A 27,190-nucleotide genomic window follows, 5' to 3' on the forward strand; every position below is an offset into this window, starting at 1 on the left:
CACAATATTCGTTGATGTCCTGCACAGGATTGTTTCAAAATATTAGAACTGGCCAACATTTTAAAATGATGAGAGAGCACATTAAATCCAGAAGATCTGGCAACATTGGGACTCAATTTCTGGGAGGTCGCGACTGACTGCAATCACTCCTTTCACACCACCCTCCAGTTTCCCTAATCCCCACTGTTCCCTATTGCCTTTCCCAGACCCAGTGTACCCACTGGTACAACGTGGACCCTGTGGGCCCTGTGGACCCTGTGTTTGAGATCCTGCTCAGCCGGTCCTCCTCCTCCTTTGCAGAACCGTGCCCTTCTGAAGGGGCCATCTGTGCTCTGGGCCCATCTGCTGTCTCCTTGGTGTGCTTGTCCTAAGAGGCATTGCCTCACTGCCTCTGAGTTTAAACATGCTAAATTGTGACTCATATTTTAAAACATCTCTCTTTTTTAGTTCCCACCTGACTTCCAGTCTTTAATAGCCAGAACTGTCTCGTTCATGGTGCCTACTATATGACAGAATTTCAATGACTGTTTCTTCAATAAAAGAATGACCGGACGGATGAGTGCTAACGTAACAATATCTGTTCTACCTTTTGTAATACTTATTAGTCTGTTTAATGTTAATTTAAAAAAAAATCATTTTCTCAGTGGAATCTAGTAATGTCTCTGTTCCAAGCTCAATATGTATAAACTCAGAATGACAACTCCTTAATGTATTATGAAAAATATAACAATTAAGACGTCCAGCATTTGTGTGTGTCCATGGCACTCATCGCCCTCCTGTGGGCAAACCTACCTGGAACTCACCTTGACCCTGGAGGCTGCGTCTTGAGCCTGGACCCAGACTTGAGGCCTGGAGGACTGGCAAGCTCTGAGTGGGTGGGGAGCTTCTGCAGCAGGGACTGACTCTGCCGCCTCTGGTGACATTCACCCCCACCCCCAGCTCCCCAACTAAGCAGAGATGTGCAGACCCCTGACTTCTATGATTTAATAGCAACTAGGTAGAGTCTCTGTGTCCTTCTCAACCCCCTCCACACTTTCCCTCGATGTTCTGAAGGTCTACTGAGTACCGGATTCACTCCTTTCTAGCCTAACAAAGTGTTCCCCAATTTTAAAACTTAATTTTCTGTAGTGCACCAAGCTTGCCCTTTAATTTGTAAACCCATTTTTTATTTAAAGTTCCATTTCATCTGTTTTCACATATTCACTAAACCTTGTAATATGCTTTAAACAAGGGAAAATGAACCACAGGCCAAACTATGTCCTATTTTAGTTTTGAAATATTCTTCTGACAACATAGAGGAAAGTTGGCAGGTAGGACCTTGTTCTTGTAGAGGTTGCACCACAGGTCACAGATCACAGGGGGACTTCCAAGGCCATCTGAGCACCGCTCATACCCAGCCAACAAGGGTCGGGAGCCAGTGTGAAGACCTGAAGCAGAGAATCTGAGGCCCTGCACAGCCGAGGGTCCCCAAGGCGCACCCTGACTGCTGTCCTATGTGGGGCACTCCAGGCTCCTGAGTGGCCACCGACTCTGGCCTTCCTTTGCTGCAACACAGGCGCCTGGGCCCTCAGAGGACAGTCCTTTCCCCTCTCTCACATTCTGTCTGTGACCACTACAGTCTGAGTCAGGGTCCCTGTCAATGAGGGACGTGTAGCTGGCTGCCAGGACATCTCTGGGACTGCACCTCCATACCCTTCCTCTTTGCTGGGACAGGTTCTGGATTTAGATTCACAGTTTAGGCCACAGGTAATTGACTATTTTATATCAGTCTTCTTTCTTTTTTTGAGGAACATTAGCCCAGAGGTAACATCTGCTGCCAACTGTCTTCTTATTGCTGAGGAAGATTGGCCCTGAGCTAACATCATGCCCATCTTCCTCTATTTTATATATGTGGGACAACTGCCACAGCATGGCTTGATGAGCAGTGCATAGGTCTGCACCAGGGATGAACCAGGGAACTCTCCCCAAAAGCAGAATGTGCGAACTTAACCACTGTGCCACCAGCCTCCCCAGTAGTTATCATTCTTAGTCCCAGGACTGAAGGGCCAAGTTCGGCCTGGCCCTTGGCCTGGGTGGTCCTTCCCATCCCATTGATAGTCCGTTCTGTAAGACACGTGGGTGTCACAGATTACAAGGACGGGGAGGAGATTTGGGACTGTTCTGAGTCCTGCTCTTCCTGTGTCAGGTCCTGAGTTAAACCCGCCATTTCACAGGCAGGGCTCTGGCCTTAACCTGGCATCTGAGCCTCCCGGAGCCCCAGGAACTGGAGAGCCCAGGGACAAACCGAGAGATGCCTAGAGGGGAAGGAAGGGAGAGAGCTTTGTTCTTTTTGTGGTTTAGACTGGTCTCCCAAGCGCACTGCCAACTCCCTGTGACCTGGCAGGGGTCTGAATGAGGGCGGGGAGCCACGGAACCGGAGGAGCCTGAGCCAGAGCTAGGCAGCCTTTCCTGCCTGAGAGCCAGAGCCCAGTTCCTCGCGACTCTGGTTGAAAGGGATTTAACCTCCGCTCTCCTTGGGGGTGTGGTCGTCTCCGGTGTCGCTGAGCCTCGGGGGCGCGGCGGGGGCGGGGCCGGCAGGGCGGTGCGCGCAGCAGGCCCCGCCTCGCCCCATCCGGGGAGAGGATAAATTCCCGTCCCAGCTCTGCTGAGGCCCCTCCACTCAGATCGCAAACACCAGCACAATGGCCATGACCTTGGGTTACTGGGATATCCGCGGGGTGAGTGAGGGGTCCCCCGGGCGGATGGGATAGAGGCGGGCGGGCGAGGAAACGCTGTGCAGCTGGAACGGGTTCTGGCAGAAGGTTTGTCTTCTGGGCTTGCTGGATCTCAGGCCTGTGCTGCCGCGTGTGGGGAGTGTCTGGGTGGCTGGGGGTGTGCGGGAGGTTACCTGGAGAGAAAGGCAGCAGTCAGGCCCCTCCATCTCTGACCTCGGCCCCACCTTCTCTTCCAGCTGGCTCACGCCATCCGCTTGCTCCTGGAGTACACAGACTCAAACTATGAGGAAAAGAAGTACACGATGGGGGACGGTAGGGCAATCTCGTGGAGTCCCGACTTCTGCCCAACTCCTACAGACTTGGTAACAGGCCCCCCTTGCCCTGGCCGCCAGGTGCTCACCTCTGTTGCCCTCCGCAGCTGGAGCAGGGCCGGCGCCTTCCCCTCCCCTTTGAGGGTGCAGCTCTCCTTTCAAGGCAGGACAAGGGAGGGGATTGCTGGACCCCCTTTCTCAGTATCTGGATGGGTTCCCCTTAGGGTTGCCTAACCCTGTGTGAGCCTTACTCATGTCGGTTCCAGAGCCTCATTAGTGTTCTTTCCCCCCAACCTGGACTGTGAAACTTAGTGGGTCAGATTCCAGATCCCCTGAAAGTCCCCCCAGGAACGTGGTTTGGACTCTGGGGACGTTTGTGTCACTCATCTTCTCCACCACAGCTCCCGACTACGACAGAAGCCAGTGGCTGAGTGAGAAATTCAAGCTGGGCCTGGACTTCCCCAATGTAGGTGCAGGGCGTGGGGGTTCTGTGGGGGTGAGTGAGAGGTCCTCTTCTCCATCTCCTGTCCCAGCTTCCAGGTGTCAGGACCTGGTGCCTTCTGCTCATCCTCTGAGCTCCCTGGTTCTCTTCACTACCTTCCCATGATGCTCTATGTCCCAGCTCATCATTCATTTTACAATATAATTATTTAGTGCTTACCAGGGCCCAGGAGCTGTGGGTGCACGTTTCATGTCACCCTTGCTCAAGGGAGGGGGAGCAGGGGGGCCTGGTGGCTCAAGCGACCTGCCCCTGTTATCCTTCCAGCTGCCTTACTTAATTGATGGGGCCCACAAGATCACCCAGAGCAACGCCATCCTTCGCTACATTGCTCGCAAGCACAACCTGTGTGAGTGGGCTGGGGGTGTGGTGCAGGGGACCGGTGGCCATGCCCTGGGCTTGGCTAGGGTGGGATGTTGAGGGTGAGTCTGTGTTGTGTGGCCACAGGTGGGGAGACAGAAGAGGAGAAGATTCGGATGGACATTTTGGAGAATGAGGTTATGGACACCCGCATGGCCCTGGCCAGGGTCTGCTACAACCCTGATTTTGTGAGTCCCATCACAGTGGGCTAGATTTGGACAGGGTTTTAATGAGTAGACCAGACTCTTATGTCCCATCTACACTGGTCCTATTTGCCCTTTGATCTCCTTGGAGCTTCTAATCTTCCAAGCTGGTCCCTATACTGCCACCAGAGTGACCTCATAACCCTCAATGGTATCAAACAGTTCTCCTCGGTTTGACCGATGGATGGTGGTTGGAGATGAGTGGTGACATCTGCAGGGACACTGTGGTATGGCTCTCTGCCTTCCCATTGCCTCTCACAGATGGGGGGTCGTCCCCAGCAGGAGTCTAATGACCACAGTGTGGATTAAATCATAGCCTGGACACCGACACAGCTGCCATTTGGCAGGACGTGGCTGCTCACCTGTGGCAGCTGGGAGTCACTGGCAACCCTGGGGAGGCCTGGCTCCTGCTCTGGGAGTCTGTGGGTGGTGACACTTGTTTTGTGCCTCAGGATAAACTGAAGCCTCAGTACTTGGAGGCGCTTCCTGATAAGGTGAAGCTCTTCTCACAGTTTCTGGGGAAGAGGCCTTGGTTTGCAGGGGACAAGGTAAGGAGGAAGGCTGTGGATGGGGATTTGTCATTGTTCTCAGGTTTCAGAGTTTGGTGCCCATTCTTGCTTGGCCTCTCTGCAGATCACCTATGTGGATTTCCTGGCTTATGACATCCTTGATTATTTGCGTACTTTTGAACCCAAGTGCCTGGATGCGTTCCCAAACCTGAAGGACTTCATAGCCCGCTTTGAGGTGATTCCTCTGATCCTCCTTCTATTTACATCTCTTTTGTCATTCCTTTTCTCCCTTCTGCTTTCGTGGTCCAGGAGCTAAAAGAAGAATAGCTAGCATCATGGAGGATGCAACATCAGGATCAGTGCTCAGGATCTTACATTTATTGAGTCAGATTTAATCTTTACCACATTCCTACTGGGGAGAGCAATTATCACCTCCATTTTACAGATAGGGAGACTGAGGCTGAAAGGATAAGTAATTTGCTCAAGGTCACCGAGGCAAGACAGGCTATGCTGGGCTCCCGTCTGTGTCTGGCTTCCATGGGCAGCAGTCAGTGGCTCTCGCTTTCCTGTGCCAAAGAGAGAAGGCTCGGGTCTTTTTCCAGCCTTGGTGACACAGCTCAGGACAACATGGATGAAGGAGCGCATTCAGGGGTCTGTCTGTAGCTGGCATTAGTGGAGTTGAGACATGATAGGCTTTACATAAAGTACCAGAGACACAGACGGTATTTTCTCTTGATGTCGAGAAAGCTTGGCAGGAATGGATCCCTGTTGTGGGTAGTTCTGAGATTCCAAGGCTGTAGTTGGCCCTTGGATTTGAGTCCACGCGTGGGTGCCCCTGTGCATGGATTTATTTTGACATCTTCTGTTTGGGGCACTACCTTCCTCCAATCTCCCTGTCTTTCTTCCAACTGTTTACCCAAGACTGTGTCTCAGCGATGAGGTAGTACATTTATGTTAGATCACCTTCACTGATCGAAACTTCTCCTGTGTACGAGGCACTGCCACAGGCATGTTAGGGATGCAAAGGTGACCCAGCCCTGAAGCCCAGCCTCCTGGGGCTCAGTGCAGTTGAAGAACTGCAAGAACTAGGCTATGTGGTAGGTGGGACCAGCTGGCGTCTGGAGGAGCACAGCCAGGACCCCCCTCACTGCACTTCATGGGTCACCATTAGTCCACTCATTGGAGAGCAGCACGTCTGCTTCATTACAGATTTGGGTGTTTGAGGCATTAGTGCAACAGGTTTCTCAGCCTACAATCTGTTTTCCTTTCCCATTCCCCAACAAAATCTGCTTTGTCAGCTGGTTCTCATCAGCTCTGGTTCTGGTCCAGCCTGATGGACATGGGGATTATGCAAGAGCTGGGATGAATGATTGACAGGGAGGGATGGGGGACAGCTGAGGCTGCAGCCTGCAGCTTGTGGGGCCTGGCCCGTTGGGTACAGACAGTGCCAGCATCTTTGAATCCTTTAGAAGTTACTGGACACAGTCTATGTGGGAAGATGGTGCCCAAGCACACCTGTGTGTCTGTTGCCTAGTTGGCTGCAGCAGGACTGGGATGACGTAGGCTGGGGTCCAGTGAGATTGGGCCCAGATAACAGGCCAGCAAATGGACATTCCCCTTTAAGAGGAATGATTAGAGTCTGGCCTGGCTTCACTGCTCCACATCCTCCTATCAGCTTTCACTGAGGTTTTGCTGAGTCATTGGGTGAGATGTGGCCTCTTCTAAGCTGCACAGGCACATTCTGAGCCCCTTTGTTCTGCTAGGGGTCCCTCTGTGAGCAAAGCCTGGGAAGCCAGGCGCCTCCCTCTGCAAAAGGGGAAAGTTTGTGCAGACAGGGAGGACAGGGCCTCCTGTGGGGAGGAGAGGAGGGGAGCCTGGCAGAAAGAGCACAGGACTGGAGGGAGAGCCAGGCTGCATTCCAGCCCTCCCGCTTACTGGCTGTGTGAGCATGAGGAAGGTGCTTCCCCTGCGTGTGCCTCAGTTTCCCTTGTGAATAGCGGTGAGAGTAGATTGTATCCTGTAGGTAGTTGTGTGGAAATTCTGTAGTTATATCATATCCCTGGTGGATACACAGCTCCTGGCAGTGCAGAGTCTCCATCAGTGGTAACTCCTATTGAGAGATCACGTTAGTTCCAGGACATTGGATGAGTTGACTTTCCAGAGCTGGGGACCCCAGAAAGACTGTGTAATGCTCCGACACTTGACCCCCCAAGGAAGGGCTTTACCAGGGTCCTGCATTCACTGTGCCTGGAGTGGTGCTGCCTGAGCCCTGCTGGGGCAGCAGTCCCTGGGATCTGACCTTCTTTTTCTCACCCTCAGGGCCTGAAGAAGATCTCTGCCTACATGAAGTCCAGCCGCTTCCTCCCAAAGCCTCTCTTTCTGAAGACGGCTGTGTGGGGCAACAAGTAGGGCCTTATAAGTCCTAGAGATGGGAGGGAGGAATCAGAGCTGTCCCAGATGTCCTGGCCCTGAACAGCTGGACCTCCATGCCCCTGGAGCCAGCTGTCTTGCTTCTTTCACTGTCTTTCCCTCCCTTCTCACTGTCAGATGCCTTATTGGTCTCTTGTTCTCCCTCCTGACCCCCTTTTCATCCAAGCCCTTTACAGCTTCAGTTCCCCACGTCTCTTCCGTGAAGTGCCACCCCAATATGTTATTCTCCCTGCACTGAAGCCACACAGTCCATCCTTCCCTTCAGTGGTTGCTCTGCTTGAGGAGCCCGACCAGACCCCTGGCCTGGAGAGCTGAGCCCTGAGCCCCCAGCACTGCCCTGAAGAGCCGTATCGGCCTGGTGTGCAGTGCCTGCTCCCCCACTGTGGCCCTGCCCTGCTCTGCCTGATCGTCAGTAAAGCCTTAATGACACCTGCTGTGTCTTGTCTTCTTCCTTCTGGCCACGTGGACTCACGATTGACCGTGTTGGGGGTGTGGGTGTGTCCATTTCTCCTTCTGTTGTCCATTGCAGGGGCTGGGTGGATGGGGATGGGTGCGTATGTGTGTGGTGGGGGGAACAGGTGGGATTATAGGAATTCCTACTCATTTCAATCTCTCCTTCATGTGTGTGCCTCCGCACGGGGTCTCTGCAGAAGGAGCCCTCTGTGCCGGGGTCCCACCTTAACTCGGCGTTCACGGAATGCCTCCTGTTAGCTTGCAGTGCTCGGTGTCATGGTTCTTGGGTGGTGGGAAGGGAGTTGAGCAGTCCACTGGGGTGTGGGATCTGACTGCCTTCAGTCGCCCTTTCTCAGAAGGTTCCCCTGCTTTAGACACCCTTCCTCTGCACTCTTACAACATCTTCAGTGAGACATATCCCACTGTGTTATCAGTGTTGTTTTATTTGTTTTCCTCTCCAACTTGATCATAAATCCATTGAGGAGAGAGTCTATGTCTTATTGGATTTTTTATGTGTGATACATATCACACTTCCTGACATGCAGTAGATATTCAATAAACATTGTAAATTTGACGGAGTTATCTCTGGGTAAGACCCTAGGCAAACTCTACAGCCATGATTGGGCTTTAGAGCTCTGCATATTGTTAATTTTGGCCACTGGAGATACAGCACAAAGATGAGAAGGTGTTAAATCTATAGATCTGGAAGAATGAGCCATTAACTCCGACTGAAGCATTTTGTAGGCTGTAGCTGCCCTTTGAATAACTTGACCTGAGATGGGTAGGCCTAGTGTGCCAGGCCAAAGCTGCACAAATTGGCTAGATTTGCTCCTTCTCCCAGACCAATAGATTGGTGTGTGCATTTTATGTTAGGACATCTGCAAAGGAGCGGGATGAATTGGATAACCATCCAATGAGCAGGTTCCACAAACAGTGGCCAGAAAGTGGAGTTGGGTTTTATTGAGGCAGAGTCTTGAGACTTAGCCCATGAGAGGAGATGATTTGGAGAAGAGTCCTGTTGGGTGTTTGTCCAGATGGTCACTGCCTTGTAGTTATTAAATAGAAAGGGAGCAATAGCAATAATGTTAAAGTTCATTGGGAAATCAATAATTAATTAAGAAAGATAAAAGTGGGGTCGGTCTGGTGGTGCAGTGGTTAAGGTTGCATTTTCCACTTTGACAGCCCAGGGTTCGCAGGTTCAGATCCCTGGTGTGGACCTAGCACTGCTTGTCAAGCCATGCTGTGGTGGCATCCCACATCACATAGAGGAAGAATGGCACAGAGTTAGTTCAGTGACAATCTTCCTTAAGGAAAAAGAGGAAGACTGGCAACAAATGTTAGCTCAGTGCCAATGTTCCTTACAGAAAAAAAAAAGATCAAACTGGTAAGATAAAAGTTCAGCAAAGTTAAAAGTTAATGAAACTGATAAGATCAAGATTAGTTAAGCCAAAACCTTATTGAACTTTAACTTAAAGACAGAAGAGATAGAAGGAAAAAAAGGAAAGAAGTAGTAGAAAATAGGAGTGACTCAATGACAGAAGATACGTAGAAGAAAAATATTCCATTAGAGTAAAACAGACACAGAGCTAGAACAGGAGTGGGCATATGTTTCTGTAGAGGGCCAGAGAGTAAATATTTTTGGCTTCAAGGCTGCATGGTCTCTGTCTGAGTTGCTCACCTGTATCTCATGGGTGGGAAAGCAGCCACAGCCAAAGCCAAAATGAGTGGGTGGGCTGTATGCCAAGAGAATTTTACTTGCAAAAGCAGCTGGCCATAGTTTCTGGACTCCTAGTCTAGAAGCTCAAATTAAAAGGGCATAGCTATCTTAAAGTTAAAATACTAGATTTGAAATGTAAAAGTGATCATCAAAGAAAAACAGAACCTATTAATCGATCTTGAAAACAGAGGAAAGACATGATAAAGTTGCAAATGAAGACAACTTTCTAAACATTGTGGTCAAAATTATAAAGCTAAAAACATACACTTTAAAGCCAGGAGTAGAAGTAGAGGAGAGTATGTACTTCAAACTGAGGCAACCAAAAACGACCATCATGTGGTGCCTAGGATCTAGCGGAGGTCCCAGGACTTGGGTTCTTTGGCTCCTCGTGACAGTGCTCGTACACCGTTCAGTGTGAATCTCCCCCAGCTAGAATGGGAGACAAGACCATCTGAGAACATGGCTGCCGGCACTGGTGTCTCCTGCCTTGATCTGTGACTGCCTGTTGTCTCTTTCAAGTCCCTGCCTAGTTTCCTACATTATCATTGTGTAGGCGGAGAAAGATAAAGCTGAGAGACCCCAAGACAGCAGCTAGAGAAAATGGAAGCTCCTTCTTTCTTGTTCCAGGGGGAATAGTCCAGGCTATTGAGGCAGCCCTGCTGCACGAGGTTATTCAGGGCCTCAAGCTTCTTCCATCCTGTGGCTCTGCCATGCCCTAGGGTGCCGCCTCTTTTCCTTGGTGGAAACTCTATCACGAGTATGGGAAGGAAAATAGAGAAAACCCAAGGAAGCCACCTCTCACTATGCAGGCGAGGTCCAGGTGTGTGGCTGTACCTAGTCACAAGGGTAGACCCATATTTGGACAGAAGAGTGGATTTTGGTGGCCAACTGCAGTCACTCTCACACCCAGAAATGTGGGGGTAAAGGTTAAACCCACGTCCACGAGAAACCCTGGGTATAATCCAGTGGCTTAAAGCAGGTAAGAGAGAGGCCAAGGTGTTGAAGACAAGATCTGTATCTTCAGAGAGACCTAAGGGGTGTGGCGATCACCCAGGGTTCCTTGTTGCTGAAATAAGAAAGTGATTTATCAGTGGTATCAGGTGGCACGAGAAACCCTGGGAAGGCCAGGGTGTTGGCCTTGGAAGCTGAGTGACTGGGAAGTGTGCCTAACCACCTGAGGGACTGTTCTAGAGAAAGCCCCACAGCCGCTGCTGGGCACAGACTCTGGAGCTCCTACCCCGATGTATGGCACCAGGTGCGAGTGTCTCACCACTGCCACCTCCACAGTCCTGATCCCTCCTCGACCCCCCTTGCCAGCAAATGAATTCTCAGGGCCTGCTTCTTCAGAACTGAAGTCCCGCCCCACTGTGTGCAGTTAACAGAGCCTGGGTCACAGGCCTGTGCCTCAGCCACAAGGGAGGCTGGAAGAGCGAGTGCATTGATTAGCACTAAGTTCTGCTGTGTGTAAGTGAACAGCAGCAGTGGCTTAAACAGGACAGAAGTTTATTTCTCATGTGAAAGAAGTCCTGCAGTAGACAGGAAAACACTGGTAATGCCGGCTTCATGGCAGCCTCGATGACTTTGCTTCTGAAGGCTCCATCGTCCTCTGCATGTGGTTTCATTCTCTGTGCGACCTCAAAGTCTGAAATGGCTACTAAGACCCCATCACACATGAGTTCCAAAATGCAGGAGGAGGAAGGTGAATGGGGTGGCTCTTTCCCTCTTAAAGAAACTTCCTAGAAGTGACACAGAACCTTTTTCCTTATACCTCACTGGCTTAACTGAGTCATAGTAGAAGTGACATCTTTATCCTGATAAGTAATGTGCCCAGCAGAAATGACAACACAAGATGGATATCAGGGTCAGCTAGCAGTCCTCTACTTTGTGGAGGTAGGACTTTAATGTGAGAAATTCCCCACTGTAAGAAGGATGTTTCAAAGATGCATAGGATGGATGCCTGACACAAACATATTCTTCTCATATGTGCCTTTCCAAATAACCATTACTACAGCTGCTGCCATAAAATGCTCCTGCTTAACGTAATGCAACCATCTCCTGTAGAAACAAAACGCACCCTCCACTTTGGCCCATAACAAGAACTACTTAAAGTGTCACGAGCTAGCGTACCCAGTTCCAAGTTTGGGCTCTTTGGGTAACATTCAGATTGATATGTTGAAGATGACAGTGTAAAGTGTTCTGTCAAGGACTCCTGATTCACCCCATGTAAAATGGTAAGGGGATGGGGGGTGGACAAGAAGAAAAACAGGTGAGCTCTGTACTGCAGTTGAAAACAGCAATGCATGCAGATTTGGGGAGAAGCTGTTTTGCATTTATTTACAAGGCCTATAGAAAGCACTCCTTTGGTAAGAGGATTCCCAAGGGATGTTCCATAATAAAGCTTTCATACTAAATACTGAAATCAGCAACCTAAAGTTACTCCCTGGATTGGCTCTTGTCTCCATCATTCAGGTGACCTCACTTTCAGGTTCATGTCATCCAGCTTTCTTTTTTTTGTTGTTGTTGGTATACTTTTTTGGTGAAGAATAGTGGCCCTGAGCTAAGACCTGTTGCCAATCTTCCTCGTGTTGTTTTTTCTCCCCAAAGCCCCAGTACCCAGCTGTACATCGCAGTTGTATGTCATTCTAGTCCTTTCTGTGGGAGGCTGCCACAGCATGGCTTGATGAGCCAGCCGTGTGTAGGTCATGCAGATGATCCGAACCGGCAAGCCCTGGGCCACCAAAATGGAGCGTGCAAACTTAAGCACTCGGCCACGGGGCTGGCCCCTCATCCCATTTTCTTAGCCTTCATTTTCCTAACTCGTTGGCACGATGAGGAAAGCTTTCTTGATGACAGACACATGGAGACCAGCCTGCCATTCCATGGTAACTCAAGAGTTGGAAGTAGAGGTTAAGAGGGTCCCATCCTGATGGATTCCAGAAAACTCTTCCTGTAAATGCTAGTTGTCATATTCCTGCTTAATCAGATCTGGCTTTTCCCAATAGCAACTAGGGAAAGTCTCTGTGTCCTCCTCTACCCCTCCTCGACACTTTGTCTCGCTGGTGGGAAACCATTATTGAGTACAGAGTTCATACCTTCCTATCCAAACGTGTTACAGAATTCTAAAACTTAGTTTTCTGTAGAGCATCAACCTTGCACTTTAACTTGTAAAGTCCTTTTTCTTTAAAGGTCCGTTTATCCGTTTTCACATATCCACTAACCTTGCGACATCCTTTAAATAAAGGAAAATGACCCAGAGGCCAAACTATGTCCCATTTTCCTAGTTTTGTAATAGTCTTCTGCCTTAAAAGAGGAAAGGTGGGAGGTTGGACATTGTTCTTCTGGAGTTTGTACCACATGTCACAGATCACAGAGGGACTTCACAGGCTGCCTGTGCCACCCTTTCATACCCAACCACACATGGGTCAGAAAGCAATGGCAGGGCTCAAACCGGTGACTCTGTGGCTCTGGACAGCGAAGGATCCACAGGGCCCACCCTGACTGTGGTCCTGTGGGGAGTCCGCCATGCTACCGGTGGTCTACCCCAGGTCACTGTTCCTGTCAATGTGAGGGACATCTAGCAGGCTGCCAGGACATCTCGGTTTGCACCTAGAAACCCTGCCTCTTCGCTGGGACTGGTTCTGGTTTAGATTCACAGGTTACCCCATAAAGCTAGTTGACTGATATATATTTGATGGTTATGTGGGCAGATTCTTGGGACCCCTCTCCCTGGTCTAACAGGCAAGTCTAGCAAGCAACCTGCATGGGTATCAGTCAGTACAATAAATTCCATGCTGCGCTGTGAAGCAGCCACAGAGGCCATCTTCAGCCTGTGTCAAAGTGACTTTGCAACCCCCGACCTCATGACTCAAGATGCCAGTGGACCGACCCACAGCACGAAAAGATAACGGGGTACCTGGCACTCACATTTCCCACCTGCTTTTCTTAGAGATTGAGGGACTAATTAATGACGCTGGTCCTTGTCTCCCTCCACACAGATAACGTCAGCATCTCTGAACTTGTTTGAAGTATAACCAAGAAATTCTTGTTTATGTTACCTTCAAGGGGCTATTTAGAGAAAAGCCCAGATGTACTCTATCCCTTTATTTGAAACTGAGTTGTCAGTTTTTTTCCCCTCTTACCTACACATACACTGTTTTCTGAAGAGATATAAGCCACACTCATACTCCCACACCTCAGAGACGTCCCCTCAGAGCGCTCTGTCGAACTGCTGTCCTGGAGTTAGAACTCTTCACGCTGATTATTGAAAAAACTCCTTCACTGATACCGCCTAGACTCTTTACTTCAGTCGACACTTATTCTTAGTCCCAAACTGAAGGGCTGATCTTCTAAAGTCCTTGAAAGGAAAACCCTGAGACCACAGTTCCTTTTCTCTGCCCCGTGCCCTGGGTGGTCCTTCCCATCCCACTGATAGTACTTCTGTAAGACACGTGGCTGTCACGGATTACAAGGACTGGGAGGAGATTTCGGACTGTTCTGAGTCCTGCTGTTTCTGTGACAGGTGCTGAGTTAAACCCGCCATTTCCCAGGCACTGCTTTTTGGCCTTAACCTGGCATCTGAGCCTCCTGGAGCCCCGGGAACTGGGAACTCAGCAACCCAGAGCCAAAGCAGAGAGATGCCCAGAGGGGAAGGAAGGCAGAGAGCTTGGTTCTGTTTAGGGTTCAGGCTGGTCTCCCAAGCGCACTACCAACTCCGTTGCCCCTGGCAGAGCTCCGAATGGGGCGGGGAAACCAGAGGAGCCCGAGCCAGGCGGTCTTTGGATGCCCTGGCGAGGAGACCTAGGCCAGAGTCCCCGCAAGTGTAGCTGAGCAGGATCTTAGCTCCGCCTGCCTTGGGACAGGGCTTGCCTCCGGCGGCGTCGCCAAGTCTCGGGGGCGCGGCGGGGGCGGGGCCAAGAGGGCGGTGCGCGCAGCAGGCCTCGCCTCGCACCACCCGGGTCGGAAGATAAATCTCGTCCCAGCTCTGCTGAGGCCCCTCCACTCAGAGCGCAAACACCAGCACGATGGCCATGACCTTGGGTTACTGGGACATCCGCGGGGTGAGTGAGGGGTCCCCCAGGCGCGTGGGATGGAGGTGGGCGGGCGGGGAAACGCTGCGCCGCTGGAACCAATTCTGGCAGAAGGTTCGTCTTCTGGGCTTGCTGGATCCCAGTCCCATGCTGCTGCGTAACCTCTCGGGTGGGGAGTGTCTGGGTGGCTGGGGGTGTGGGGGAAGTTACCTGGAGAGAAAGGCAGCAGTCAGACCCCTCCATCTCTGACCTCGGCCCCGGCCTTCTGTCCCAGCTGGCTCATGCCATCCGCCTGCTCCTGGAGTACACAGACTCAAACTATGAGGAAAAGAAGTACACGATCGGGGACGGTAGGGCAATCTCGTGGTGTCCAACTTCTGCCCAACTCCTGCTGCCTTGGTACCAGGCCCCCGTGCCCTGACCACCTGACCTGGTACTCTCCTCTTCCCTCCTCCGCAGCTGGAGCAGGCCCGGCCCCTTCCCCTCCCCTTTGAGGGTGCAGCTCTCCTTCCAAGGCAGGACATGGCAGGGGATTGCTGGAACCCCTGTCTCGGTATCTGGGATGGGTTCCCCTTAGGGTTGCCTAACCCTGTGTGAGCCTCACTCATGTGGGTTCCAGAGCCTCATTAGTGTTCTTTCCCCCCAACCTGGACTGTGAAACTTAGTGGGTCAGATTCCAGATGCCCCTGAAAGTCCCCCCAGGAACGTGGGTTGGACTCTGGGGAGGTTTGTGTCACTCATCTTCTCCACCACAGCTCCCGACTACGACAGAAGCCAGTGGCTGAGTGAGAAATTCAAGCTGGGCCTGGACTTCCCCAATGTAGGTGCAGGGCATGGGGGTGCTGTGGGGGCGAGTGAGAGGTCCTCGTCTCCATCTCCTGTCCCAACGTTGGGGTGTCAGGACCCGGTGCCTTCTGCTCAGCCTCTGAGCTCCCTGGTTCTCTTCACTACCTTCCCATGATGCTCTATGTTCCTGCTCATCATTCATTTTACAATATAATTATTTAGTGCCTACCAGGGCCCAGGCGCTGTGGGTTCAGGTTTCAGGTCACCCCTGCTCGAGCGAGGGGAAGCCGGGGGGCCTGGTGGCCCAAGCGACCTGCCCCTGTTATCCTTCCAGCTACCCTACTTAATTGATGGGGCCCACAAGATCACCCAGAGCAACGCCATCCTTCGCTACATTGCTCGCAAGCACAACCTGTGTGAGTGGGCTGGGGGTGTGGTGCAGGGGACAGGTGGCCATGCCCTGGGCTTGGCTGGGGTGGGATGTTGAGGGAGGGTCTGTGTTGTGTGGCCATAGGTGGGGAGACAGAAGAGGAGAAGATTCGTGTGGACATTTTGGAGAATGAGATTATGGACACCCGCATGGCCCTGGCCAGGCTCTGCTACAACCCTGACTTTGTGAGTCCCATCCCAGTGGGCTGGTTTGGGCAAGCTTTTGATAAGGAGGGAAGACTCCTGTGTCGTGTGTATACTAGTCCTGTTTGCCAATTGAAATCCTTGGAGCTGCTGATCTACCAACCTGGTCCCTATGCTGCCAGTAGAGTGACCCTCATAACCTCAAATTTCATTAAATGAAAACTGTCAGTTCCCACCAATCTTAGGATAGAGTCCAGAATCTCTAGAGGGGAAATTAGTTCCTTGACAGTGTGTTTCCTTGTTAGCCCAGCGCTATCTCCTTAACACCCTCAGACATCAGCACATTAGCCCAGTAGGCAGTTCAGGGTCAGCCACAGGGCCTTTGAACCTCTCCCTCCTTCCATCCAGCCTCTCAAATTCTCCTCATTTGTCTGGAATCGGCTCGAGTGTCTATTGTTATGTCACCCACCTGCTAGACCTTAGGACTTCTTTCCCTGAGTGATTTTAGTTCTTTGCATCTTTGATTCTGCTCGACATGAGTCCAGAGCCCTGCCAGGTTCTCACAGCACTCCTGGGTTGTCCCATGGAGGGTGGTTGGAGATGAGTGGTGACAGCTGCAGGGACAGTATGGCATTGCTTTCTGCCATCCCATTGCCTCTCACAGATGGGAGGTTGTCCCCAGCAGGAGGCTAATGACCACAGGGTGGATTAAATCATAGTCTGGGAACCAACCCAGCTCTCATCACAGGGCACATGGCTGCTCACCCATGGAAGCTGGGGATCATATGCAGCCCTAGGGAGGCCTGTCCCCCTGCCTAGGGAGTCTGTGTCTGAGGGTGGTGACAGCTGTTCTGTGCCTCAGGAGAAACTGAAGCCTGAGTACTTGGAGGCGCTTCCTGAAACAATGAAGCTCTTCTCACAGTTTCTAGGGAAGAGGCCTTGGTTTGCAGGGGACAAGGTAAGGAGGAAGGCTGTGGATGGGGAGTTGTCATTCTTCCCAGGTTTCAGAGATTGGTGCCCATTCATGCTTGGCCTCTCTGCAGCTCACCTATGTGGATTTCCTGGCGTATGACCTCGTTGACGAACTCCATATGTTTGAGCCCATGTGCCTGGATGCGTTCCCAAACCTGAAGGACTTCATAGCACGCTTTGAGGTGATTCCTCTGATCCTCCTTCTATTTACATCTCTTTTGTCTTTCCTTTTCTCCTTGGTGCTTTCCTAGTCCTGGAGCCAAAATGAAGGTAACTATCATTAATTGAGGACTTGCATTATGCCAGGATCTGTGGTCACGATTTTCCATACCTTGGGTCCTATGTAACCTTTTCACATTCCTGCTGCAATGTTACAGATAGTGAAACTGAGGCTGAAAGGATAAGTAATTTGCTCAAGGTCACAGAGGCAGGACAGGCTATGCTGGGCTCCTTGTCTGTGTCTGGCTTCCATGGGCAGCAGTCAGTGGCTCTCGCTTTCCTGTGCCAAAGAGAGAAGCTTCAGGTCCTTTTCCAGCCTGGGTGACGCAGCTGAGGACAACGTGGATGAAGGAGCGCGTTCAGGGGTCTGTCTGTAGCTGGCATTAGTGAAGTTGAGACACAGTAGGCTTGATATGAAGCACCAGAGACACAGACAGTATTTACTCTTGATCTACAGAAAGCTTGGCAGGTATCAGATCCCCGTTGGGACTAGTTCTGAGATTCCAAGGCTGTAGTTGGCCCTGGGATTTGAGTCCACGTGTGGGTGCCCCTATGGAAGGAGTTTATCTTGTTGTCTTCTGTTTGGGGCACTACCTTCCCCCCATCTCCTTTTCCTTCTTCCAACTACTTACCCAAGATTCTGCCTCAGCGATGGGGTAGTACGTTTGTGTTAGATCACCTTCACTGATCAGATCTTCTCCTGTGTATGAGGCACTGTGTCAGGCACAGTGGGGCTGCAAAGGTGACCCAGGCCTGGAGCTCAGCCTCCTGGGGCTCAGTGCACTTGGAGAACTACAGGAACGAGGCTGTGTGGTACATGCGGGACCAGCTGGCTGCTGGAGGAGCACAGCCAGGACCCCCCTCACAGCTCATCATGGGTCCACTTATTGGAGTCATGATTAGTCCACTCATTGGAGAGCAGCACGTCTGCTTAATTACAGATTTGTGAATTTGAGGCATTAGTGCAACAGGTTTCTCAGCCCACAATCTGTTTTCCTTCCCCATTCCCCATAGTGAAATCTGCTTCATCAGCTAGTTCTCATCAGCTCTGGTTCTGGTCCAGGCTGCCGGGCCTTGGGGATTTGGCAATTGCTGGGATGAATGATTGACAGGGAGGGATGGAGGACAGCGGAGGCTGCAGCCTGCAGCTTGTGGGGCCTTGCCCATTGGGTACAGACAGTGCCAGCATCTTTGGATATTTAGAACTTACTGGACACTGTCTATGTGAGAAGATGCTGCCCAAACACCCCTTGAGTCTATTGCCTGGTTGGCTGCAGCAGGACTGGGATGACGTAGGCTGGGGCCAGTGAGATTGGGCCCAGATAATAGGCCAGCAAATGGACTTTCTCCTTTAAGAGGAATGATTAGAGTCTGGCCTGGCTTCACTGCTCCACATCCTCCTATCAGCTTTCACTGAGGTTTTGCTGAGTCATTGGGTGAGATGTGGCCTCTTCTAAGCTGCACAGGCACATTCTGAGTCCCTTTGTTCTGCTAGGGGTCCCTCTGTGAGCAAAGCCTGGGAAGCCAGGCGCCTCCCTCTGCAAAAGGGGAAAGTTTGTGTAGACAGGGAGGGCAGGGCCTCCTGTGGGGAGGAGAGCAGGGGCGCATGGCAGAAAGAGCGGAGAACTGGAGGGAGAGCCAGGCTGCCTTCCAGCCCTCCCGCTTACTGGCTGTGTGAGCATGAGGAAGGTGCTTCCCCTGTGTGTGCCTCAGTTTCCCTTGTGATACATGGTGAAAATAGATCGTATCCTGTAGGTAGTTGTATGGAGATTCTGTAGCTATATCATATCCCTAGTGGCCATGCAGCTCCTGGCAGTGCAGAGTCTCCCTCAGTGGTAACTCCTATTGAGAGAGCATGTTAGTTCCAGGACATTGGATGAGTTGACTTTCCGGAGCTGGGGACCCCAGAAAGACTGTCTAATGCTCCGACACTTGACCCCCCAAGGAAGGGCTTTACCAGGGTCCTGCATTCACTGTGCCTGCAGTGGCGCTGCCTGAGCCCTGCTGGGGCAGCAGTCCCTGGGATCTGACCTTCTTTTTCCCCACCCTCAGGGCCTGAAGAAGATCTCTGCCTACATGAAGTCCAGCCGCTTCCTCCCAAGCCCTATATATGCAAAATTTGCCATTTGGGGCAACAAGTAGAACCCCGTAGGGCCAGGAGATGCGAGTGATGAGCCACGCTGGGCTTGCTGTGCTGCACCCTGGAGAACAGCTGCACCCTCCAGCACCTCCAGAATCTCTGTCTTCTTCCTTTCTCTTTCTTTTGTTTCCCTTCTTCTCTCTCTCAGTCCTTACTTTAGCCGCTGTCCTCCCCCCATCCTAGTTCATCCAGTCCCTTTGAAGCTTTGGTTCTCCAATTTTTTTCAGCAAAGTCCTCCCAATGTTAACCTTTCTGCACTAAAGTCAACCAGACTGTCCTCCCTTCAGCGGTTGCTCTGTTTGAGGTCCCCAAGCAGACCCCTGGTCTGTAGAGCTCAGCCCTGAGCTCCCAGCACTGCCCTGAAGGCCAGTATTGTCCTGGTGTCCTGGGTCTGCTCCCCTCGCTGGTCCCTGCCCAGCCATGCCTGGTCCCCAGTAAAGCCTTAATCACCCCTTGTGTGTTTTGTCTTATTCTCTCCTGGCCACCTGGAGTCTCCAGCTGGCCCTGCTGCATCCGAGGGTCTGAGTGGTGATGCTGGCAGTGGCTGAGTCCCTGGGCATCCTGTGTGGTGGGAAGGTGTTCTGAGACTTCTCGTTCCTGTTTCTGACACCTTTACACAGGAAGCCTCATTGGGCTGTCTGTGGAGGGGAGGCCTCTCTCTGGGCGTGGATCTGTCCTTCGTCCATCTTCCATTATTGAGGGCTCATGGCTGTGCAGAGCTGTGTGTCTTAGTGAGGGGGGCCCAGAGGTGGTGGGAATTCCCAGTGGAGAGAACCAGGATTCCTTTCCCTTGTCCGTTGTCTGGCTTCATCACATGTGTAAGGTCTCTAGGATCCTATCTCTACTCTTTTCTCAGACACCCTCAAGGCGCCCTCCCCTAGCTTGCTGCACAGCTGTTGTTGGGACCTTGTTTCTTGCTTACTCCATTTTCCTAGGTACCTGTGATTTAAATGTCTTTAGTCCTTGCATGTCTGAAAATGTCTCACCTAGTGTACTCTGAACTAATACTTTGGTTGGGTCTAGACTTCTACGACGTAGACCTTCAGACGTGTGATGGAATTACTGACAGCTTCAGGAGTTCAGCATTGCTGATGAGAAGGGTGATGCCAGTCTGACTCGACCCCTTTATGGATCGCCTTTTTTGTTAACTTAAGAAACTTTTAGGTTCTTCTTGCCATTACAAGTCCAGAGTCTACATGGGGACTTAAGGGCTGATGTTTTCCCACTTCACACCCTCCCAGGAGCATTTCTAAGCATAGGTTTCCTCCACTGAATTCGCCAGTCTCCATTCCTCCATCTGCACTGCATCCTCTGGAAGGTAGAGTAGGCTGCTGAAGAGGAAGTTCCCAGCAGCTCAATAGCTCCCAAACTGTGCCACCGTAAGTAGTTGCTGGTTTTGTGGATCTGGTGTTTAGGCAAGGCTCAGCTAAGAGTAAATACTGAAATCAATAAAGGACTCTTGTCCAAAAGTGACATATCCAAAAATACAACCCAAGGAAAAAGGGCCAAGTCTTCAACAGTCATTTCCCGAGAGAATATCCAAGTGGCCAATAAGCATATGGAAAGGTCCTCAAGATCATTAGTTATTGGAGAAGTTATAAACACAGTTCAATCCCATTATACACCCACAGAGGCTAAAATTAAAAGGACCGACAATTGTTCTAGAAATTATGGAGTCACTGGCACTGTCATTCATTGCTGGTGGGGCAAGCACTTTGAAATACCAGTGATATCTACCAGAGCTAAACTTACACCTACCCCATGCCCCTGGAATCCCACTCTTTGTTGTATACCCACAGGGACTAGTGCTTCTGTCTTCCAGGAGACATGCACAATAATGTTCAAAGCAGCTTTATTTGAAACAGCCAATAAGTGGCAACAATCCAAATGTCTAAAATGAGAGAATGGACAGATAAACTGTGGTTTATTAATATAATTCCATTATCCATACATACTGGAATAATGGATGGAATACATACTGCCATGAATATACTACAAATGAAAATGAATGTGCTACTGCTACACACAACATGGATGATTCTCACAGACACAGTGTTGACCAAAAGGATGCAGACACGAAAAAGGACACTCTATCATTCCACCTACATGCTCGTGAACAGGCAAAATGAATCCAAGGGGCACAGAAGTCAGCTGAATGGTGGGCTTTTGTATGTGGGGGGGTTGCTCATGGAAGGGACCTTGTGAAGCGCAGGAACTGTTCTCTCTTGATCTAGGGGGCATCCTGTAAGCGTATACATATGGAAAATCCCGTAGAGTGTACACTTAAGATGTGTGCCCTGTAGTGCATGTGGCTTATCCTTGTGCGTGTGCAGTGATGTACATAGTGTCTTGTACATTGAATTATCTGTGTTTTTCTGTATCCTCTGTCTCTCTCCACAGGACGAAAATACCCTGAGGGCAGGGATTTGTCTCTTGTTCAGCCGTGTTACAGTTGTTTGCACAACACCTAGAACAGCACCTGCACCCTAGTGGGTGCTCAGCGCATAGTTCTTAAGCAAACTGTCTTCTAATCTTAGTGGGGTCACTTGAAATATTCTGTTTATGTTAAATTATGCCTACTTCTTGGATAGGGGAGATGGGTGTGCATACATTTCTTAAGTCTGCCCTTTTTTCTCAACATTTCCCTTAGAAATCTGTGCGTATTGGTGGTCCCCACGCGCACACACTTCTCAGTATTTCACGGCTCTATAGCATTCCTTCCTGGAGATGAAGGGTCCTTTGCCTAGTCAATCCCACACTGTGGGGTATGTAGGGTTTTCTAATATTTTACCTTTCTTTACAACACTGTGATCGTCTTTAAGCTCATGTTTTCCTCTGGTTTTGGTCATTTCATTTGGGTAGATCCCCAAGCAGACCCCAGAAGGCAAAGGGTAAGAACAGTTTTATGCTCTTATAATAGATTATTTCCTTGCTCTTAATTTAATTTATGGTGCCACCAGCAAGGCATGTGGACCTCTTTCCCCAGTACCTTAGGCACTTGGGGCTCCACAATTTCACGTTAGGCTAGTTTTATAGGGTCATAAACATAGCCTGAAGTTTTCCACTGTTAGGCTTTGCTAATTGTTTCTTGACTGAGCACGTTTCCACCTGATGAATCACGGTGTGTGAATGTCTCTGAGTTAAACCCTTTAACCGATCTCCACCCATGACTTATTCAATTCTTGGTTCACAGTTAAAACATGAGGTGGCGGCAGTCCAAACATTTATTTTTAGGGACAATTGTAATTAATTGTAGTTCTATTCTAGGGTTCTTATCATATAGCGAACGAATACACAAACTGATCACAATAATCAATGAATAGGTTTGTAAAACCAAACATAACGTAAAAAGCTACAGCATACCCATTTTGGTTGGTGCTGTTGTTTTAGACTGGACTGGCTGAGATACAACTTATAATACAACTTATAATACAACTAGAAGGAGGTTTAGAGTGAAGATAGCATTTTTTCCCGTTGGTAATCTCCTGATCATTGTTACTATTTTAAGGCCTTTGAAGGGCAAATCACCTGTCTGCCTGCACGTTTTGCAGGGTTGACGTGTGTGAGTGTCTCTGGGAGGCCTTGAATGGTAGGTGGACAGTGGGAAAGGAGCTGTTTCTATGGGGACTTCCATCACTGATGTCCACGTTTGTGGCCGTCTCCAGGTACTCACATATACAATTTTTGGTCACCACCATGAGGGTGTAAAAACAGAGAGGATCTCAGTCTAGACATTGTGAGTTGGCAGTGAGTTGTAGGAACTTAACTGCACGCCCTTGTCAGCCATGTGGATAGGTTTTCTTTCCTGGTTCCTCTGAGCCCCTGCAGTTCCCTTAGGGCCCCCAGAAGCATGGTGCGCCAACCCCTGTCTTTCATCTTTAGTGTAATGGGGTTGCTCTGCCTCTGCTCCCAGGGCGACCGCAGTGGCCCAGGCACTGGAAGACCACTGAGTCACTTTAGCTCTGGACCCTGGCACCCCGCTGTGGGAGAGCAGGGCTGTGCTGTCCTCTCCACAGTGCTCTGGCACTTTCCAGACATAGAGTGCTGTGGCGACCGCCTGACCCAGCTCCCCCGGCCTAAGTGGGCACTTGTGCAGGGCTCTGACGCGCTGAGGTGGGAGAGCAACACCAAAGACCGACCACAAACCCTTCCCTTGGTGAAGACATTTTAAAAATAAATTCAGTTCATCCTGTCTAGCCATGCCTGGAAGCTCCTGAAGAATTACTGTCCTGGCACGGGGCTCGGTTCTGCCTGGCCCTGCACAATGGAGGGAGAGTTCCAGGGGCTCTGTTGTCCGACAGCCATAGTTACACCACTCCATGCCCTGGACCCTGGAGGATCAGGCTGCCCAGCCCTTCCACTCACGTTCCCTGCCCACTTCTCATTCTCTTCACCCTGATCTGCAGCCTGGTGCCAGCGGTAAGAGCCCCCAGGGCAAGATTGTTTCCAGTCCTCCCTGCAGACAGACCCCTCTGCCAGCTGGTTGCCAAAGGAGTGGGTGCTCTGGTCTGCTTTCTGCTAGCTAGACGTGCCAGCGCAGGGTTTTCCACTTGCAGCTTTTCACCCTTGGTCACAGACTAGGGTTTCTGAACCTCGACACTGCTGACACTTTGGACCAAGGACCCTTTGTGGTGGGGGCTGTCCTGTGCCTAGCACAGTGTTTAGCAGCATCCCCAACCTCTAACCCACTAGCTGCCAGTAGCACTTCCCAGTGGCAGAAATCAGAAATGTCTACAGACATTGTCAAACGTCCCCTGAGGGCCCAAATCACCCCCAGTTGAAGACACCTGCTAGTGCATGGAGATTAGCATTAAGAAAAGAAAAGAGGGGCGGGCCCCGTGGCTGAGTGGTCAAATTCGTCTGCTCCGCTACAGCGGCGGCCCAGGGTTTCTCTGGTTCGGATCCTGCGCGTGGACATGGCACCACTCATCAAGCCACATTGAGGCGGCATCCCACGTACTACAACTAGAAGGACCCACAACTAAAATATACAACTATATACTTGGGGGATATGGGGAGAAAAAGCAGAAAGAAAAAGAAAAGAAAAGAATAGAATTTATAAAAATCAGAGTGCAACACATGTACTTAAGGTAAGTCCTGTTTGATGCAATGTTTATTTCAATTAATCATATAGGTGTGTATGTCCTGGGTCACATGGTAAATGTATTTTTTTTAAGTATTGATATATCAGACTTTTAGAAAATTTGCAAAATATTACAAATAACTTGTGATGACCCTAGATATAACTTTTTCCACGTTTTCTGTCTCCTCTCTCTCTCTCTCTCTCATCTCTTTCCCTTAATCTCTCCTCTTTTTCTCGGTATGCTCTGCAGGAGCACAAAGGCGTTTATAACAGAAACCCCGTACTCTGTTCCCTAAGCTGTCAGCAGCGATGTTTCGATTGAGGTTCATAAGCGACAGTGATTTATAGCCATCCTCACCTCGGTTGTCCTTTCCAGGTTAGCTCATTCCGCCATATTGGTGTATAGTTTATGACAATTTACGTAATGCATTCCTTTTTTGAAAGTTTGAGAAGTTATCCATAAAATTCTCGAGGACTAGATGTTATTATTTTTCTTTATTTTGCTATTATTACTTCATTCAGAATCTTTCTTTCTTTCAACATATGTTGATATATTTATGTCTGTTCCTCTTGGTTGTAACAGTAATTATCCATTATCCCAGAAAAGTGTTTCCCCAGTTTTAGAAGCTGGTTTTTATTAATTCGTAACCGCTGTTCTGTCTTTGTTATTGGACTGATGCTCTATCCATGTACCCAATGTTTTCAGAGAATTAACTAACGGTTTCATAAGCATATTGGTTAAATTTCAATATATTTCTTCTTAGCCTTGTTTCTTATATAGTCTTCACGTTGAACTTTGTTCCTTTTCTAAATTCTTGAAGTCCTAGTTTGTCTTTCCTTATTCAAAATAAGATAATCATGTAGAAAATTTTTTTTCTAAATTCCAATTTGGCAGCATCTTTTTTTTTTTTTTCGAGGAAGATTAGCCCTGAGCTAACTACTGCCAATCCTCCTCTTTCTGCTGAGGAAGACTGGCCCTGAGCTAACATCCATGCCCATCTTCCTCTACTTTATATGTGGGATGCCTACCACAGCATGGCTTTTGCCAAGCAATGCCATGTCTGCACCCGGGATCGGAACCAGCGATCCCCGGGCCGCTGAGAGGCGGAAAGTGCAAAGTTAACGGCTGTGCCACCAGGCCAGCCCCTAGCAGCATCTTATAAATGGTTCTTGTTATTTTCTTATTTTCAGAGTAAAAAATATTCTTTAACTTAGATGTCGGTAAGTTTACACAGACAATATTTAGATGATTTTAAAAACTTGCCATGATGTAGGACATTTTAATTCTACTGTTCGTATTTTTCATAATATGTAGTTTTCTATTCTGAGGCTATTTTATATAGAATTTCTGTTAATTTACCTTGAGAGTTTAGAGTGTTAGCAGCAGAGCTGGAAGGAATTGTGGGATGCAGCCCAGAAGTCAGACTAGAGGCCCTTAGTCCAAATTTCTCACAATATTCGTTGATGTCCTGCACAGGATTGTTTCAAAATATTAGAACTGGCCAACATTTTAAAATGATGAGAGAGCACATTAAATCCAGAAGATCTGGCAACATTGGGACTCAATTTCTGGGAGGTCGCGACTGACTGCAATCACTCCTTTCACACCACCCTCCAGTTTCCCTAATCCCCACTGTTCCCTATTGCCTTTCCCAGACCCAGTGTACCCACTGGTACAACGTGGACCCTGTGGGCCCTGTGGACCCTGTGTTTGAGATCCTGCTCAGCCGGTCCTCCTCCTCCTTTGCAGAACCGTGCCCTTCTGAAGGGGCCATCTGTGCTCTGGGCCCATCTGCTGTCTCCTTGGTGTGCTTGTCCTAAGAGGCATTGCCTCACTGCCTCTGAGTTTAAACATGCTAAATTGTGACTCATATTTTAAAACATCTCTCTTTTTTAGTTCCCACCTGACTTCCAGTCTTTAATAGCCAGAACTGTCTCGTTCATGGTGCCTACTATATGACAGAATTTCAATGGCTGTTTCTTCAATAAAAGAATGACCGGACGGATGAGTGCTAACGTAACAATATCTGTTCTACCTTTTGTAATACTTATTAGTCTGTTTAATGTTAATTTAAAAAAAAATCATTTTCTCAGTGGAATCTAGTAATGTCTCTGTTCCAAGCTCAATATGTATAAACTCAGAATGACAACTCCTTAATGTATTATGAAAAATATAACAATTAAGACGTCCAGCATTTGTGTGTGTCCATGGCACTCATCGCCCTCCTGTGGGCAAACCTACCTGGAACTCACCTTGACCCTGGAGGCTGCGTCTTGAGCCTGGACCCAGACTTGAGGCCTGGAGGACTGGCAAGCTCTGAGTGGGTGGGGAGCTTCTGCAGCAGGGACTGACTCTGCCGCCTCTGGTGACATTCACCCCCACCCCCAGCTCCCCAACTAAGCAGAGATGTGCAGACCCCTGACTTCTATGATTTAATAGCAACTAGGTAGAGTCTCTGTGTCCTTCTCAACCCCCTCCACACTTTCCCTCGATGCTCTGAAGGTCTACTGAGTACCGGATTCACTCCTTTCTAGCCTAACAAAGTGTTCCCCAATTTTAAAACTTAATTTTCTGTAGTGCACCAAGCTTGCCCTTTAATTTGTAAACCCATTTTTTATTTAAAGTTCCATTTCATCTGTTTTCACATATTCACTAAACCTTGTAATATGCTTTAAACAAGGGAAAATGAACCACAGGCCAAACTATGTCCTATTTTAGTTTTGAAATATTCTTCTGACAACATAGAGGAAAGTTGGCAGGTAGGACCTTGTTCTTGTAGAGGTTGCACCACAGGTCACAGATCACAGGGGGACTTCCAAGGCCATCTGAGCACCGCTCATACCCAGCCAACAAGGGTCGGGAGCCAGTGTGAAGACCTGAAGCAGAGAATCTGAGGCCCTGCACAGCCGAGGGTCCCCAAGGCGCACCCTGACTGCTGTCCTATGTGGGGCACTCCAGGCTCCTGAGTGGCCACCGACTCTGGCCTTCCTTTGCTGCAACACAGGCGCCTGGGCCCTCAGAGGACAGTCCTTTCCCCTCTCTCACATTCTGTCTGTGACCACTACAGTCTGAGTCAGGGTCCCTGTCAATGAGGGACGTGTAGCTGGCTGCCAGGACATCTCTGGGACTGCACCTCCATACCCTTCCTCTTTGCTGGGACAGGTTCTGGATTTAGATTCACAGTTTAGGCCAC

The 27,190-nt window shown here is 49.7% G+C and overlaps 2 protein-coding genes across 4 annotated transcripts; both read left to right on the top strand.

Annotated features, from left to right (window-relative positions):
• The first annotated feature begins 2,183 nt into the window (after positions 1–2,183).
• On the top strand, positions 2,184–7,455 carry LOC139040397 (glutathione S-transferase Mu 1). Of its 2 annotated transcripts, XM_070486993.1 has the most exons (8): positions 2,184–2,717; positions 2,951–3,026; positions 3,427–3,491; positions 3,792–3,873; positions 3,972–4,072; positions 4,540–4,635; positions 4,721–4,831; positions 6,916–7,455. In XM_070486993.1, exons 1-8 carry the CDS (start codon positions 2,682–2,684, stop codon positions 7,003–7,005), a joined length of 657 nt encoding a protein of 218 aa, XP_070343094.1. In that variant the 5' UTR covers positions 2,184–2,681; the 3' UTR covers positions 7,006–7,455. The 2 variants fall into 2 exon arrangements, with proteins under 2 accessions (XP_070343094.1, XP_070343095.1); XM_070486994.1 differs by lacking the exon at positions 3,427–3,491 and having other exon boundaries at positions 2,425–2,717; positions 2,951–3,076.
• Positions 7,456–13,929: 6,474 nt separating this feature from the next.
• On the top strand, positions 13,930–20,576 carry LOC139040399 (glutathione S-transferase Mu 1-like). Of its 2 annotated transcripts, XM_070486996.1 has the most exons (8): positions 13,930–14,253; positions 14,498–14,573; positions 14,979–15,043; positions 15,344–15,425; positions 15,524–15,624; positions 16,445–16,540; positions 16,626–16,736; positions 18,826–20,576. In XM_070486996.1, the coding sequence occupies exons 1-8, from the start codon at positions 14,218–14,220 to the stop codon at positions 18,913–18,915; spliced, it is 657 nt and encodes a 218-aa protein (XP_070343097.1). In that variant the 5' UTR covers positions 13,930–14,217; the 3' UTR covers positions 18,916–20,576. The 2 variants fall into 2 exon arrangements, with proteins under 2 accessions (XP_070343097.1, XP_070343098.1); XM_070486997.1 differs by lacking the exon at positions 14,979–15,043 and having other exon boundaries at positions 13,948–14,253; positions 18,826–19,370.
• Positions 20,577–27,190: the final 6,614 nt, after the last annotated feature.

The sequence above is a fragment of the Equus asinus genome, chromosome 16 (assembly GCF_041296235.1).
Source record: "Equus asinus isolate D_3611 breed Donkey chromosome 16, EquAss-T2T_v2, whole genome shotgun sequence".
NCBI lineage: Eukaryota > Metazoa > Chordata > Mammalia > Perissodactyla > Equidae > Equus > Equus asinus.